This window comes from Melospiza georgiana, chromosome 10, assembly GCF_028018845.1.
Source record: "Melospiza georgiana isolate bMelGeo1 chromosome 10, bMelGeo1.pri, whole genome shotgun sequence".
Lineage (NCBI taxonomy): Eukaryota > Metazoa > Chordata > Aves > Passeriformes > Passerellidae > Melospiza > Melospiza georgiana.
The window spans coordinates 24,459,480-24,476,116 of record NC_080439.1 but is presented as its reverse complement, the minus strand read 5'-3'; the positions used below and the strand labels follow the sequence as shown (position 1 = coordinate 24,476,116).

Here is a 16,637-nt window from a genome sequence, read left to right as displayed (position 1 = left end):
TGATTGTGGGAAGAGAGAAATTGCTGGCTCTAGTATCTTGGTGCCATTAATTGTCACCCCTGGCTGACACTATTGCTAAGTGCCACAAGATCTTTTAAGCTTTCCCTGAGCAGGTCTGCCACATGCACATAGAGGGAAACTCAGAATATTGCCTTACTCCACAGGAAAACCCCAACATCCAGCATTTCTTTGTGTCTCTCTCTTCTGAGCTCTATTTCTGCCCAAAAACTGTGAATATCTTTCTGACCTTCAAATGTAAAAGAGATGCAGTCCCCATGATTTGAGTGGCAGAAGAAACTTGCCACACCAGATGTGTACAGTCCAGTCTTCCTGCCAGAACTGACCAGGAGGAGAGTTTGCTTTAAACAGGACAGCCTTCATGAGACCTGATGGGGAGCTGTGTTCATTTGGGGCATTTCATTAAAACAGTGCAGGCTCCCAGTGCTCTGGTCTCATGACAATGGTCTTTCATGCCTTTCATTGGATGATCAATTTTTTTGCTCTTAATTTAGCCAGATTTAAAATTATCTGTTTGGGTTTGGGGTTTGGGGTTTTCTTCTTTTTGTTTTTGGGTTGGGTTTGTTTGGTGGGAGTTTTTTGTTTGTTTTCTTTTTTTAGAAAAATACAGAAAATCTATTGATTCTGGGGAATTCTGTGCTTTCCATCTCTCTGAACTGTGTCTTCATTTAGAGACCCCACACTTAAGTACTGAGGCATGGCCTCTGCCCTGAAGCATAAAAAGTCTGTCTGTAATCTCCCCAGTGTTGCTAGACCACAAAAAAGGACAGTGCCTGTTTTAGGAACAAATAGATATCAGAAAAGGAGAACATTCAAAGGGAATATTTTTTAAATTTTGCAAAGCAAAACTGATAAGTATGGCACAAAAGACATGAGATTGTAAGAGATGCCTTACAGACATTAAACTGTGAAAGGTTCATAACAGAAATTAGAAGCCTTTGAAGTTCCTATGCTTAAGGGCATTTGGAAAAGGGAGCATTAAACCCAGACACCCAGGAGGAGCCAAGGTCTAGCTCAGACAGTGCTGGTTGCCAAAAGATAGGAGATTGATTATTTCAGGTTTCTAAATTCTCCATTTGCCCTGTTTCTGACACTCCTGTTCCAAACACATACTGCAGCCCACTGGCAGAGGTAGAATGCAGTGTTCTGGAGGCCTCTGTTTCTCTGATGGAGGAAATGGGATGAAATATTTTACACTTGAGATCCAAAAAGCTGAGGTTTCCAGGCTCTTCATCCTACTTGTTTTTTTACTTGCTGGCTTGTGAGTATAAATGCCATTGGACTCTTACAGCCATTCTCAAGGTGAGGATCTCCTTTGCATTTTCTCCATGGCTGTGTTCCAGAGGGAGCCAGATTCTCTCCTGTATGAAAGAAGCAGCCTGCTCTGGATACAAAGCTTTCACTTTCCCCTTCTTCCCCCTCTTATGCCTTCCTGACCTGAACTGAAGCAGATTTTTTCAGAATGATAACAACTGATTCATTTAAGCAAAAAGGGCCCAATTTTATAATTCTATAGCCAAACTTCTGTAGCCCAAATCCGACCTATATTTTTGCACTTCAATGTCAGACAAGACACCAAGCCTCTGAAGGAGCAGTTAGTGTGTTTGCATTCTGCCTTGACCTCTCCCCATTTCTCATACAGAGGCACTGTGTGTTTCTCATGTCCTGGCCCTCAGACCATGCTGCTTTTCCTTTTTATTTTTTTCCCTCCATTGCTATCCCCTCGGAAATCTCAAATTCAAGGTTGAAGGAGACTGGGAGCCAACTTCTGCTCTCAGGGTTAAATGTGGGAATCATTGCCCTAGCTTCAAATTCATGCTGGTGCAGTGAAGATGAGAATTTAGCTTTCTGTACTGTTGTCAACAGGGGGAAAATAGAGTCCCTATAAGGCTGTATCCATGGAAACCATCCTGCTGCAGTAGCGGGTAAGGCAGCAAATCAATTTCTTCAGTTTTAAAATGAAACACATTATAGTGCATCTGGCATTTAAGAGATTATCCCTGCTGATAACGGTGGAAAAACCCTCCTCTAGCAAGTACACTGGCAAGAACATTTCTTCCCCCTGACAGAATTCTGATTTTGGGTAGAATGAGCATTGATGACAAAGTACCATGAAGACAGTGCAGTGAGACAGAGCCAAGTCCAGAAGCAACAGCATTTAATGGAGGAGAAAATCGTTTAATTTAGCATTTAGCCCAAGTATCTGGGCACATGGTGACTAAGATTCAGATGTATTAGCAGAGGCAGTGACCTGTCACCTCTGTCTCCCTGCTCTTTGCTTCCGTGGTACCACGTGTGACAAACACAGCGTTTGTACCTTGTGATGCATGTGTGTGATCAGGAGTGTGTGTGGGCATGGCTGCTGGGCTGTCAGATGAGATTTCAGTGCCCACTGCAGCATGCTCTGGGTAACTGACTGTATACAGGTGTGTATTTCAGAGCCAGAGGCATTTCCAGTGCAGAAGATGTGCTGGCTGTCTCTGTGCTGTAGTCTTGTTACATTTCATCATGTGCAGCTTGAGACACCATCCCTTTCCTATGCCACAGAGGGAGCATGGAAGTAGGAGGATTTCTTACACTAGACTTCAAAAGCCACCATACACTTTTCCTGCTGTGTGCACAGAGGTTCTGCCTTTATTTTTTCACCTGTTAAGGTGTCTCTCTGACCACTTTGAGAAATAATACCCTACTTGAGCAGAAAACTGCCTATACACAGATGGGACTTCATTCTGTTTTTCCTTTTTATCAAATCCAAATATTTCAGTCTGCCTTCTCTATGCCTATCAGACAGAGAATTTATCTGCCTGGGAGAAACACAACCTTATTTAAGAGAGAGGGAGTGAGGCTGAACCAGGAGGGAATAAAAAGCATTACAGGAACTGCCTAGACCAAGAGTAGCCCTTCAGTTGATGAGGATCAGATGCACATTCCTCTGTCACTTTGCAATGCCTAGGCTGTATTTTATCTGCTTCTGAATCTCAGTTCCCTGATAACAGCAATCACATATACAATACTGTCTTCTTTTATCTACATCTGCCCCATCTATTATAGCAATCCCTGTTTGATTGACAGTTATGTATTTTTTTCTGACCTGAGGGCAAGCTTATTGCAATGCACTCCTTTCAGGGCTATCACTGAAACACATCCAAAATCTTCAACTGGTGCATAATGTGGCAGTTCAGCATTTGAATGAAGTGAGCACATATTGTTGGGGGCACAAGAGGTTTTGTTGCTCTGTCACATCTACCAGTTAATGGAAGATGCAGCTCAAACCCCATTAAGTGGTAGAAATGGCTCAGTGGTCTGAAATGCTGCTGTTTGCAGAGAGTGTTTTGTTCTACACGTGTTCAATTGCTATGACATCCAGTGTTGTCTATTTGGTCAGTTCCAGGGTTTTAAGAGTCAGGAAAAGACCTCCCAATGCACTGCTTGAGGACTGTGCTTCCTTTCTGAAAATGAAATTTCCTGATGAAAAACATGTGGTTGAAAATCACAGATTTCTGCAGCTTGTTTTCTATGATCCATGAACGTACAGATCTAGGAATCCTCTCTGTATTCAGGGGTTGGGCTGTGTTCACTTTTAAGTGCTAGTATTTAGATACTGAAGAATGAAAATTACACTTTTCATTGCATTGTTTATCTGTAATTCTCACTTTCTACATAAGCCTTCCATACTCCCATGTGAGGAAGCCTGGGGTTCCTAGTGAGCTCAGACACAAGGCATTTGCAGATTTCTCTCTAAAAGGCCAGGGAAGGGGGAAATGGAATAGGAGCTGTGACTGCCGTTTCTTGTACCATTCTTCATCACAGTCCTGTGTCTGTGCTCGTCAGGGTAGCAAAGCCCAAGAGACCAGGCATGGCCCAAAGGAACCCTGAACACCTTTTGGAGCAGAGAGATTGGGCTTGTTTGTTACTGTGGGTCCTGGGAGATGTTGAGATGGGCTGACAAAACCTGGAGATTTTAATGGGTTTGATAAGGGCTTTTCCTCTGCCCTGTGACAAATGGCAAGAAAGGTGACCTTCCCACCTCCTTCAGGTCAGAGCACGGCAGGGTCAGGGGCTGCATTTGTGCTGAGGGACAGAGCAGGAGCCACCTCTGGATGTGTCACTTGTCTCCCAGCAGCTCAGTGTGGCGCTTCAGAGCACTCTTTGTGCCTGAGCCCTCGCAGTTTGCACAGTCATGTCCAGCGTGGGAGTGCTTCCCAGGGCTGTCTGTCTCCATGGATTCTGAGGTGACACCGTGTTTGTACACTGCCTCTCCTGCTCTACCACCCCCATGGCTGAGGCAAAGCTCCTGAGTCATCCTCACAAAGACTGAACATTTCCGGCAAAGCTGCAGGCCATCTGTTGTGGGGGCAGGCAAGAGAATATCGGGTGGGAAAGCCAGTCACACACCAGTGTTTGGATCTGTCCCCACAGCCAGTTCTCTTAAATGACATTTTAAGTATTGTCTAAATGCTTTTTCTGTAAAAAATTTTAACAAATGGCCGCCTTGCTGTTAAATGATTCCTTAAAATGAGCCCAGTCCTCAAAGTCACTTTATGAATATAGAAACCCCATCCATATTCTAAAATTTCATTCATTTTACTGTTTGAGAAACCTTTCTCAAAAATCAGAAGTTCCCTATTGGAAAAAAAAAAAACAAACTTGAATTGCCTTTTCTCTGGGGCTCAGGTGAAAGCGTGGCCTGGCCACATTCCTGCCATGGCAGGTATTATCAGTGCTGGCACGTGGTGGCACACAGCAGCTGCCACTTGATACAATGCACAGAATGTGCCCCAGGTCCAGCAATGTCTCCCTGTGTTATGTCTTGTTCAGTGTAAAGTCTGTAACCACTCCTGACAGTCACACAGCTCCCTTCTCTGCTTCTATCATTCCACTCCTCAAAATTAGAATTCCTTTCCATTCCTAGCCTATATTCCTAGCAGTACCCTGTGGATTAATATTCACAGCAAAATAAAAATATCAGGCTAATGCATACATTGATGTGTTCTCCTAACCCCAAGCAGCTGTGCCTAGACCTGGTTCCATATACTAGCTGTAAGCACAAGCCTTGCCTCATCTGTACTCAGTTTATAATTTCAGAAATATCTAAAAGAGATGAGTAGTTCTAAGGACTATGGTGTGTCCTTGGATGGCAAGTTTTGCTAAAAATTCTGGTGACACAAGAAGGTGAGTTGCTAATCAGCAGAACCACCACAAATGCAGCATTGTTTACAACAAAAATGGAAAAAAAACCAAGACCACTTTGTTAATTTGAGAAAGACCTAATTTACTGATGAACAGATTATAACCATACAATATGTTTGTTAAGGGTATGGAAGACTGACAGTCTCTGGCTTCATGCAGACCCCTGAAAAACATCCCTGTCTGCACTGGGAGACTTGTTAGTGGGCAAGGTCATTTGCACAGTGGCATAAATAGAAAAGCGGTGGCTGAATCTACCCAGAGTTGAAAATGGAAGGGTGTTCTTACCCCATACAGAGAGAAGCACTGTCCTTTTTTGTCTGTGCTGCTTGGGAAGCCTTTAGAGATGACCAGAGAGCAGTCACACTGCTGTGAGCAGCAAGAGCCAAAGAAATGTTGTGTTCCCTGTATCCTTCTGTTCAATTGTGAGCGGCTCCTTAATTCTCTGTCCTGGCCCTTGTCTCCTCTTTGTGTTCCCCCACCCCCAAAGGGGCCTTCTCAGAGGCCAAGGCTGGGCATGGTCCAGCCAATCTGTCGGATCTGGCAGGGCACATGACAGAGAATTTACCCAAGTTTCATACTGCTACAACAAATTCCTCTCAGCAGCTGGAGGCCAGAGGATTTCTCAGCTGGCACAGAGTCAGAGCTCTGTACAGGCAGTGCCTGCTCTGGCCTGAAGCCTCGTGTGACAGCAAACCTGATCCAGTACCACCGTGTGACAGCAAACCTGAACCAGCACCATCACTGTGTGCTCCATCAGCTGTTTCTGACTTGCAGCAAAGGTGTCTCTTACCCCTCCTACAGGGCAAATTCTGGCTCTCCCTAGGCTATGCGAGTGTGGCTGAAGGATTTTCAAATGCTTGAGGTACAGCACAGACCCTGTAATCCCTCTCTTGAGAAGCCCTGCCTGTGGAGAATGCCTTGGCTTCAGCTCTTGCTCTGCCATGGCACAGTTTGGCCAGAGACAAACTGCACCTTCTGAAGAAACATTTCATGTTTGGAAGAAAGAGGACCATCTTTTGGTGCACTTAGGAGCCCCAGCACAGCACTGTGGCCTTTCCTTTGTGCTTGAGAGCACACCACACTGCACCTGCAGGACAGGCACATCTGCTCTGTGATTTCACACTGCAGACACCTGTCTCTCTCGTGTGACCCCAAGCATAAATGACAAACCCTGAATCCCTCAGCCTCCTCTGCTGTTTAGTGTCCCTCTGTGAAAAGGGAGCAGATTGAATTGTTCCACATTTAATTTCCCCCTTCCACTAAGCACTCACCTTCTCCATGCAGGGTGTCACTGGTGGTTCCTGGCTGTCACCGCTGCATCCCGGGCCACTGCCTCTAGGAGAGGGGACAGAGCAGTGCCTGCAGCCAGGCCATGGCAGGGGCTCTCTGCACAGTTCCAGGGCCCTGGGCTGCACTGCTTGGCCTCCTCAGGCTGCAGAGGGTCAGACAGACAGACAGCCGTGCTGTGTGAGCCCTGTGAGAAGGTACCAGCTATGTCTGGGCAGACAGCGTTAAAGAGAGGTAAAAATGTTGGTCTGCTAAGAGACGTCTCAGGACCAGAGTCACTTGGACTGAGAGCAAAGTCCTTTAAATAGGAGAGTGCTTGATTATTCAGCTGGGCATATTCAAAATTGATCTTGCTTTGAGTAACCTCATCCAGGATTTTTGCTCTGCTTTTCTGATCTTCAGAGCAAATTTGCTCCCCATTTTGCTTCAAATGATAAAGACTGCTAGATTGGAAACTTGTGTCATAGTTGTATTGGTTTGTGCTAGGAATACTGGGATATTCTGGAATTTGAGCAAGGCAGCTGCATTCATTCTGCAACAATAACTTGTTTTTGTACTGAGACATCTTTTGAATTATACTGTTCATTTCATTCCCAATGTATTTGTCTTCCAGGTGCTTGTTTTCATAGCTGATTTTTAATGATGCCACCTGTGTTACACAGTGCTCTAAGAGCTGCACTATGTTAGTGCTGCTCTCTGTTGGTGTGGGGCTCATGTAGCTCTGGAAGTGACTGAGGGTTAGAGGCTGCAGTGGTTTGTCACAGGAAACAGAGAGGGAGTGATACACTGGTTTATTTCTGTCTTCCCTCTCAGGGGGATCTCGGAGTGAGGTCGCAGCAGTCTTGTAGGAGTAACATGATTCTACTTCGTGATTATCATCTAATGAAGGATTTTCAGAGCTCTGGGAGCCACTCTCTCTGTTCAGCTTTTCTGGCAGAGGATTTTTGTCCCTGGATGTCTCACATCCCAGGGAAATTGCTACCTTCTCATTCTCAGTTGAAGATGTCTGCAGATTGTCTCGGTTAGCCTGTGATTGTGGTGCATAACTTGATGAGCTGGTGGTTTCCACAGTCCCAGGCACTGCACATAAGTCCTTGTGGTGACTCCCTTCTCTTCCTTGGCAATCCAGATCAGATGTGTTCAGGCAGGAGTCCAGGCTGTGGTCTCTTCCAGCAATGTCTACAGAAGAGGCCTGGGTTGCATGTTTGCTTTCCTCCAAAGGCACACATGGGTTAAATGTATTAGATTCACTCTTGCCTGGTGTCTCCTGCTGAGCTCCTGTGCTCCCTTTCTGCTCTGGACTGTGACTGGGCAGGATCAAAGAATCATTTGCTTTTTCTGGCTGTGACTGAGGACTCTGAAGAGAGTCAGGGGAGGAGATGAGTCCCGAGTGCTTTCGTAGCCAGTTTATTATGCCCATGGTCAGTGAAAGCTCAGTATCACAGAGCTTTAACAAACATTCTTTGCCTTTCCATGTGCTGTGGAAAAAACCCTGACTAATGATGTCCAGAGTTGGTTGGGAAGCCATGTTCTCCTCAGCTCCAACATGAAAGCTGTAAATGGACAAAGGGATTTCAATGGCTTGCTCTGAAACACTTTCAGAGGCACACAAGTCATCATCAAGGATAGGGCTTACTTTGACTTCATTTGGGTCATAGAAGAGCTCATAAAGGGCATCTCCACTGTAGCTGTCTCTTGGAAATCTACCTGGGACACCAGGGGTCTGGGCTTCCTTCAGTTCATCGTCTTGTCCAGGAGAGAATGAGTCATAGTAGCCTTCATCACTCGTGGATGTGGATTCCTGGTTTTCACTTTTCGGTGTTTCTGTTTCTGTGGAGCTGGCTTTGGAATTGTCACCTTCTTTATCAGGTGACACCTGGGGCTCTGTGACCAGTACAGCAGCCTGACTTCTGTCCTTTTCTGTGTCAGAACCAGGGATCTTCAGTAACTTCTTTTCAAACAGAGCACTCTGATGCAGCCTTACTGATTTGTTGATGTTGTCCCAAAACTTTGCAAATTCCATTGTCTCATTCTGGCCAGGAGAGGCCAGCTGCTCCACCCCACCCTGGAAGGAGCCCATGCCAGGGCTGTCTTTGTGCTTGCTTCGCCTCAGCAGAAGGTCTTTGCTGTTCTCCAGCTCCAGGTGAGCTGAGCTCTCGTCAGCAAAGATTTCCCCACAGCCAGTGAGCGAGTCAAAGCTCTTCAGGGAGGCAACATCTTCACACCGGGCATTGCAGTAGTCATAGGAGGAGTCAGACTGCAGTTCACTGTCTGAGCAGTCCTGTGACAAGCAATCAGCTGCACAAGCTTCTCCAGTTTTGAAAAGATACTTTGCAAGACGTCCAGACAACTCACCCTTGCAGCCTGGAGAGGACAGGTTCTTGTCCTTCTCCACCAGAAATGAGAGGCTATCTGGTTTATTTTTTCTTATATGAAATATATCTCTGAGCCCTTTCTTAGATCTCTTGAGGGAAATCCTCTTCCTGGGGATGGTTTTTGCGACAGCCGGTACAAAAGGCATCTGTGGCACAAAGTTCCTGTAATCAATCATCTGACTGCTGCAGGCAGACTGGCTGGGGCTGACCACACACTCCTTCTTGCTGCTGGAGCTGGACACCCCCGAAAAGCTGATGCTACTGACAAGTCGGGCCTTGCCCTTTCCAGCAAACCCCTCCTCGCAAGCCCTGCTGCTGCTGGGGCTGCAGCTCTCTGCTCTATCTGCCTCAGCAACGCACTCGTGAGTTTTGCTCTTCCTTACAAGCTTGTAGGAGGAGCCGGATGATTTCTCCAGGTTGTGACCACCAGCTCCACTCCTTGCTGCTCTGGTAGAAAATCTGTAGTTCTTGTGTGTGGCCAAACACGCCAGCTGGACTTCAGCCGCACTTTGGTTCCCCTCCAGAGCTGCCTTTTTGTCTTTGCCCATCTCATCTTTGTTGGTGGGAGCTGTATGCACTGGTGGCACTTTCTCATGTTGCACACTGGATTTTATGAAGGTCTTTCCTCTCTTGAGCTCCATACTGCTTCCTCACATCTGTTTCTGTAAAGAAAACAGCAGAACACAACTATTGTGAGGTTGGTGGGTAGCACTTGTAAATTTTGAAAGCAACTGGAGAACAAAGGAAGGGTTATTAACCATTATAAAATTGAGCTTCTCTGCCATCAGACATTTCCATCATTGAGTCATGGTACTGCATGAGAAACAGACTGAGTGAAACTAAAGCTGTGTTGGCTGGAAGATTCAATACGGAGAAAACAGTGCACATTATGTGTTGGTAGTTGGGGCTCACAGAACATTTTGTCTGATAGAAATAAACAGATTTGCATTGAGAATTATGACTTCAGGATGGCTTTTAACAAGGTAAAGGTCCTGTTCTGAAGGTAGAAAAGGCATCAGTGAAAAGCATTGCCTGAGAAAGTTCAACATGCAAATGTGTGTATCAGGCAGGCAGCAGTTCATGGATCTGTACCTTAGAGGAGGACAAAAAATCTTAAGTTGGGAAATCTCCTAAGAAAATGGATCAAACTTTCAACACACAATGCTCACTTTATATTAAAATAATCCTTATCTGTGAATAGAAAATCCATAAACCTTGGTACTACCCTGGAAGCATGCAGAGACTGAATTACTGATTTTGCTTCCTTCTGAGCATAATATATCATTTTCTACACTGCTACTTTTATTGTCAAAAATCAAAAATGCCACATTGAAAATCATTGTAAGTAATGAAAAAAGTGTCATCTCCAATTTACAAAGACCAGAGTAGCACACAGAGGCATTGCCATAGTGAGTCTGCACTGTGCATTGATTAGCTATTTCTAAAAATACTCTAGTATCTGTATCAATGCCAGTTCCAGGCTCTGCCTGTATAATTTAGTATTGAACCTGTTTCATATTTTCATAAATCTAATTATTCATTAACTCTTTTAGCCATGTCACTGTCAGTTTTCTGGCGCTTCTTTCATGGAAAGATCTGATCCCTTCCTGTCATGCATCAACTCAAATATTGAGCAAGTCAATGGATTTTCACAAAGGTGGGTCAGGGATGAAGTAAGCACTACCTAAAAGCTGTTGGACCAATCAGATTTTTACTTGGTGGGAAATAGCACAGTAACTCCAAGTCCTGTTCTTGAAAGAACGTACTTGGATCTCTCCCGAATGAAACCTCATTTAATGATTTATCTTGTTTGGAATTGGTTAGACATAACTAAACAATTGGAGACACTGAACAGGAGATCTTAAATTCAGCGCCCAGCCTAGGCTTTGTACTCCTAAAATAGAACTTAAAGCAGTCTTCAGGCTATTTTGAACTCTAACAGCTGTCAGTAGCCTCCAGAAGCTTTCCAGTTGCCAGCCTTGCTGGAACAGCCACACTCTGCCCATCTCCTCACAAGATGCAGCACTGTGTGTTTGGGAGCACTTTAGCAGGCAGATCAGTGACAGCCCCTTCCTTCTAGAAGCTGCAAACTAACAGGTGATGAGCAATGTTTACAAATAAGTGTAGGTCAGAGACAGAAGGCAGAGAACATGAGGGCAAAGTGTGAGTATTTGACATGCAGTGAAACATGGTGGGTAGTGATAGATGGGCGTCTACCAGTGTGATTGAGATGCTGGCACATTCATCTGCACTTGGCACTCCATGTGAGTGTTGCAGAACAGTCTTAATGAAAGCCAGTAAACATTTTACTAGCCTGTCAGGTATCTGGAGTTCACTGATGCTGCGGGAAACTTGTTTTGCATATTTAGAAATAGGTCACTGGGACACAATTACACTCCTCTTCTGAAAAGCAAGGTGTGATCGACAAGCAATGCAGCATGCAGAACTCCAGCAGGGTTGTGAAAACAACAAGAAAAAGCTGATGCAAGACCAGTTATTAATATCCCAGAAAGAGAGTGTCTGACACCTCAGTCCTTTGCAAGTGCAGAAATAGGTACAGTGTCCCTGTACCCCTGCTGAGAAGCTCCTCAGAGGTCTGTGACACTGGCTAGTGCCAGCCTTACAACAATGGGATGTGGGACTCTTTGAAGTCCTGCAGCTGTTTCTGCCCATTCTGAGCACTAAGCAAAGGTCATTTTGTAGGATATTGCATACTTGGGAACTTTTGTGCAGATGCATTAAAAGGGCTTCTAGGGATGGATTTATTTACTGTCAAGTATGAAACGTATTAAAGCTAAGAATTTAGGATGACACTGGATAATCTTTGGAATAAAGTAATGTTTGGTCTGAATTGTATCTCATTGAAAGAAACACGATAGATGACCAATTTGATAACTGGGTCTAGAAACTCCAAGGCTTGTTCTCATGTCTTTTTTTCTGTTTTAATAGATTAGATGAACAGTTTTATCTTGGAAGCCAAAATGGCCCAAGCAACATATTTACTGAGAATATCTCTAGTATAATAATGTAAGATACACTGGTGGTAGCTGATGCTGCCTTTTCGGTTTTTTCTGATGAGGAAAAGTGTTAGGTGTTGTTTTGGTTTTGTGGGGATTTTGTGGTTTGGTTTGTTAGATTTGTTGGTTTTTTTAATCTGCTATATATATAATCACCAAATTTGTATTCTAATTATTTAATATTACTATTTATTCCCATATATTCTATTTCTAATACTCCCCCAGGATTCATGCCAGACTTAGTATCTAGTTCATTGGGTCATCCTGCTTATTCTAAGACTGTCATATCTTTGTAAAACTTCCCCATTAAAAATGCTCTTTAAAATGAACAAAAGAAAGGGAGGAGCTGCTCAGTCAACTCTTGGAGAGCTCCTCGGGACAGACTACCAGAGTCTGCAGACTTTTTAAAACATTCATCTCAGATGCTATTTTGTAACTTCCCATACTCTGCATTCCTCTTCATATTCATGTGATGTAAACTATGAACTTCTTTCCAAAAATAGATCAGAAACATTTATGTGATGATTCTCTCATTCTATATCTATTAGTACTTTTAGCCCTTTTCATTGCAATGGATTATACCATGATAGCAGGGGTTTTTGGGTCTCTGCAGGGACACAAGTTCTATCTCTAACCCCAGAAGCTGTACCAGTGAAGTTAGATTAAAGTGCTGTAAGGGAAACTTACCCTCCAGTGGTTACATAAGCTAAATCAAAATTCTATTAAAAATTATTACAGGCATTTAAAACATAGTACATTTTTCTGGCATTTCTTGACCCATGTACTCAGCTACACCAGTGCCTGTCTCTTTTCCTTTTCAATTACTCTTCTCTTGGACTTGCAGGATATCACTTCTGCCTCAGGGATAAAAGATATATGAGGGTCTGATTTCCATCTTTGCAAAGCAAATACAATTTTCAATTAAAAGTCACCGTAAAGAACTAAAACTTGTGGGAACTAGCAGTCAGTGTACTGAGAGTCTCAATGTTTTCTTCATTAATAACAAAACGGTTTTTTACTATCTGCAAAATTGCCTATGGAATGTGTTTAAATAGAGGAGATCCTCAAATCTCACACTGGGCTACAGTTTAGTTGTCTTTTACAACAAGATTGGGTGCAGCAGCAGCATTGAGGCTTCCCATCCACAGTAAACTACTTTTTATCTGGCTGGATCACACCAGCTGCTCACTTTTAGGATTTCACAGGTGTCTAAGCAGGCAATTAGACCCAGATTTGAGGCTGATACTATAATGGGAGTAAGGTTTTCCTTTATATTTGGATAATATTGCTCAGAAAATGCAGAATTACTTCATGCTCAAACATATACCACCTAGGCAGGGTGTGTCACAGCCTTTTCCTAAAACCAGGAGGTTTTACTGTGTCTGTGATTCATCTAAAAGTAAATTAAAGTTTTAGAATGGAAAGATGAACACTTTCCTGTGGGCTGAGGAGATTTGATTTTAGGACAACCAAAGCAATTGCCTCAGGATCTGGGTTATGAGGACCTGAGCAAACTGAGTTAGGTAACTGCTCTGGTTAATAAGAGCCACATTCAGATGGCCTAAATCCCCCCTAAGCCCAGGCCAACACACAGAGGCCAAAGAGGGGTGCAGTGGAGCCAGACATTCACTGGGAAAATGGGTGGAGGCAGGATTCCAACCCTGCAGGTGTTGCCTCTGCCATGTCAGCCAAAGAGAAATGTCACATTTGCCTCTGCCCCTGGCCCCAGCACTTTCTGCCAGCCATCCACAAGTTTCCCCTGTGATGAAATGGGAGAGAGCCTTGCCCTGGGTTTTTGGCTGGGTCGAATCTGTTGTATCTTTCTAGCTTATAACCCAGTAGAAAGGTTTGTTTATGCTATATTCAAAGAAAAGATAGAACATCAGTCCCCTTGCATGTAATTCTAGGAATACCATCCTACTGGGAAAGTAGCAGTAACTGTTTCAGTGAGGTTGCATGGATGGAAATAACATCATTACAAGGAGGAAATTTAGATAAAATCTTCAGCTTTGGCAAGTTTGGCTCAAATATAATTTTGCTCAAGTAGGAAAAAATGTAATTGAGGTTCATTGATTTCAAAATCTTATCCAAGTGATCCAGCTTGGACCTCTCTTGCTTGCTTGTTGATGTGTAATTTATATATAATCATCTCTCTAGGAGATAGAAATAGGTAAAATTCAGAATATAGTGGTTTAGAAGGGGAGATAGGAGCGTTCTTTCTTCATATTTATATCACTCTCACAATTGGCAGGTTGTGGAGATGGTGCCTTGCTAAGCAGAGTTCTGCATGTCACTTGGCACCTGAATTTCACCTCCCTCCAAGCATTTTCCTCTTATTAAATGAAAAAAGTTGATAAACACCCAATAGTCTTTCAAGATTTTTAATGCAAAAATAAAGAAAAACCTCTCTTTGTACTGCTTTTGTGGTTTCGGATACAAGTTTGGAATGTGTCCAAAATCCCTTTTCCACAAGTGGCTTCATATCAATCAGATTTAAGATGCTGAGTATCAGAGGCACCTTTGCTGCTTTTCCATCAGAAATTGTAGTATAATTAAATTTCCTGAAAGCATCTCTCTGGTTTGTGTATATGGACATGCATCAAGATTCAAATCCATGCATTTTAAGATGAAAATTTGAAAAAAACATTTCTTGATAAATCATGTAATGTGAAAAGGGAAAAGAACAGAGCACTGTGGGAGGCTCTCCCGATTGCCAGCCTCAGGAGGATTTTGACTGACCACCAGTTGGAAGTCCTAAAATGCAAAAAACAAGCAAGCATGAGGTGGTGAAAGCCACAGCTACTTTTAAAGTCAGTGAACAACACTAATTTTAATCTTTAGTATGTGATCAATTAGCAGTGCATAAGGAACAGCTGGTGCTCCCTGTAAAGCGTGTGGTGGGGGAAGATTTTTGGAATAAGACTGTTTATTTACAGGCAACAATATTAACTCTATCTGAGAAGATGAAAGTTAATGATGGGAATACTTACTAATAATCATGAACATATATTCCATTCTGTTAATTTGATTTTTAATTGCACAGCAGAATACAGCTTCCTTGCCAGAGGGTAGTGATATTCTCACTGCAGTTATTGTAACACCGTTTCTAGTGAGCAAATAAACATAACAGTTCTTCTGGTAAAAAGCAAAGAGGATTTTAAAGCAGAGCTCATCTTCTCCCTTAAACTGATTACCCTGCTCCCATCTCATCTCCATGAGAAAGCAGCAAAGAGCAGGGTGGAAAGGGTGGAGGATGTGATCAGGGACAGTCGTGATTCAGGGAACAGCAGAATGTTTATTTTTAAAGGCGCCTGTGTGACACACAAACCTGCATTGAGATCATGCCTCTCCTTAGGAGTACTCCACTCATCATGCTTAGTGCCTGGATCTTATCACTCCCCTAAATCATTTTCTCTCTCGGGTAACCCAGGATGCCTAAATATCTGCATATACATTTAGGTCAGGCAATGGCTTTCTCATGAAGAATCAGCAAAAACCACATTCGTGTGTTTTTAATTCAACCCTCATTCCACCGAGCACACAAAGTAAAATCTTACACTCCCCAGCAGAATACTAGAAAGATGTGCAGTTAAATGCTTAATCTTATTAGCAGTGTGCTAAAGGGAAGTCTGAACCTTCCTTTAAGCCCTGACAACTGTTTTGTGGAGCTCAGGATTTTTCATAGTAAAATTAACCACATTTCTACTCCCTGCACACTGTCCTGCTGCGTGCGGACAGGAGGGATCCCTGGGGGCAGAGCAGCACCCACAGCATCTCTCAGCCCCAGGTGGGGCACCCAGTGCTTCCCCCAGCCACACATGGGGCACCCACAGCATCCCCCAGCCCCATCTGGGCACCCACAGCATCCCCAGCCATGCATGGGGCGTGGGCAGGGCAGAAGGAGGCTGAGCCCATGACAAAAGGAGGCTCCTTCTCTGACAAAATCTCTGCACCCCTCTCTCAGTTTTGTTCTGCACCTGAGGCTGAAAGAAACGTAACTGGCTCGAAATGTTCCAATTACATCATGTAAAAGGGCAGCTCCAACTCCTGCGCAGGGAGCTTTCCAGTCATCACTGCTAAGAGAAGGCAGCAGAGCAGAAATTTCCACTGCATACCTGAGAAGGAAACAGCTTTTTTTCTTACCCTGACCTGTTGGTACCAGACAGCAAAGTGTTAACACTGACAGCTTTGGCTGTCCTCAGTAATTTATTGCTTTAAAAGGAGATAGAATGTGCATTTTTATAAATACAGGCACAGACTTGCCAGATGTATGGAAAAAGAAGTAAAAAGCAATGCTTCAAAAGCAAGCAGTCATCCCAAAATAATACTCACTCAGAGTCACTGTGTCAGAGCCAAAGAAATGCCATAGCACCAGAGCAAACGAGGCAGATCACAAAAATGCTACTCACCATGTTTTATCAGTGAGCAGGAATCCTCTGTCTCCTAGCCTTGCTCCTGAAGCTGCTCTTTATCCAGAGGCTCCTGTGATGCTTTTCAGATTCGGAGGGGCTGGACCACTGCTGCTCTCCAGTGTTACTCTCCACCCCCTGTCTTTTCCTCCTCCTTCTTCCTCCATCCCCACCCCCTCATTCCTCCAGCTTGTAGCTTTTTCGTACCTCACATTGAATCTAAGCTTCCACATGGAGCTCGAAATAGGAAAGATGCTTATTTCAGCCATCTGCTTGGTGCCATGGAAATGCCTCCTTTGCTTTAGCAATAAAAGCAAGGAGGTAAGCCTGGGAGTTTCTGA

The 16,637-nt window shown here is 43.9% G+C and overlaps 1 protein-coding gene across 2 annotated transcripts in view; it reads right to left on the bottom strand.

Moving 5' to 3' along the window:
* The window catches only part of AMER3 (APC membrane recruitment protein 3), a 42,046-nt gene extending 25,662 nt beyond the window's left edge, over window positions 1-16,384 (bottom strand). Inside the window, exons 1-2 of one of the 2 annotated variants that reach the window (XM_058031223.1) lie at window positions 16,297-16,384; window positions 6,480-9,557 (exon numbers count right to left, since the gene is read on the bottom strand). In XM_058031223.1, coding sequence (XP_057887206.1) covers window positions 6,497-9,511 — 3,015 coding nt within the window. In that variant the 5' untranslated portion in view covers window positions 9,512-9,557; window positions 16,297-16,384 and the 3' untranslated portion in view covers window positions 6,480-6,496. The remainder of the gene's footprint in view (window positions 1-6,479; window positions 9,558-16,296) is intronic. The other variant, XM_058031222.1, reaches the window with a different exon arrangement.
* Between the last annotated feature and the right edge of the window lie 253 nt (window positions 16,385-16,637).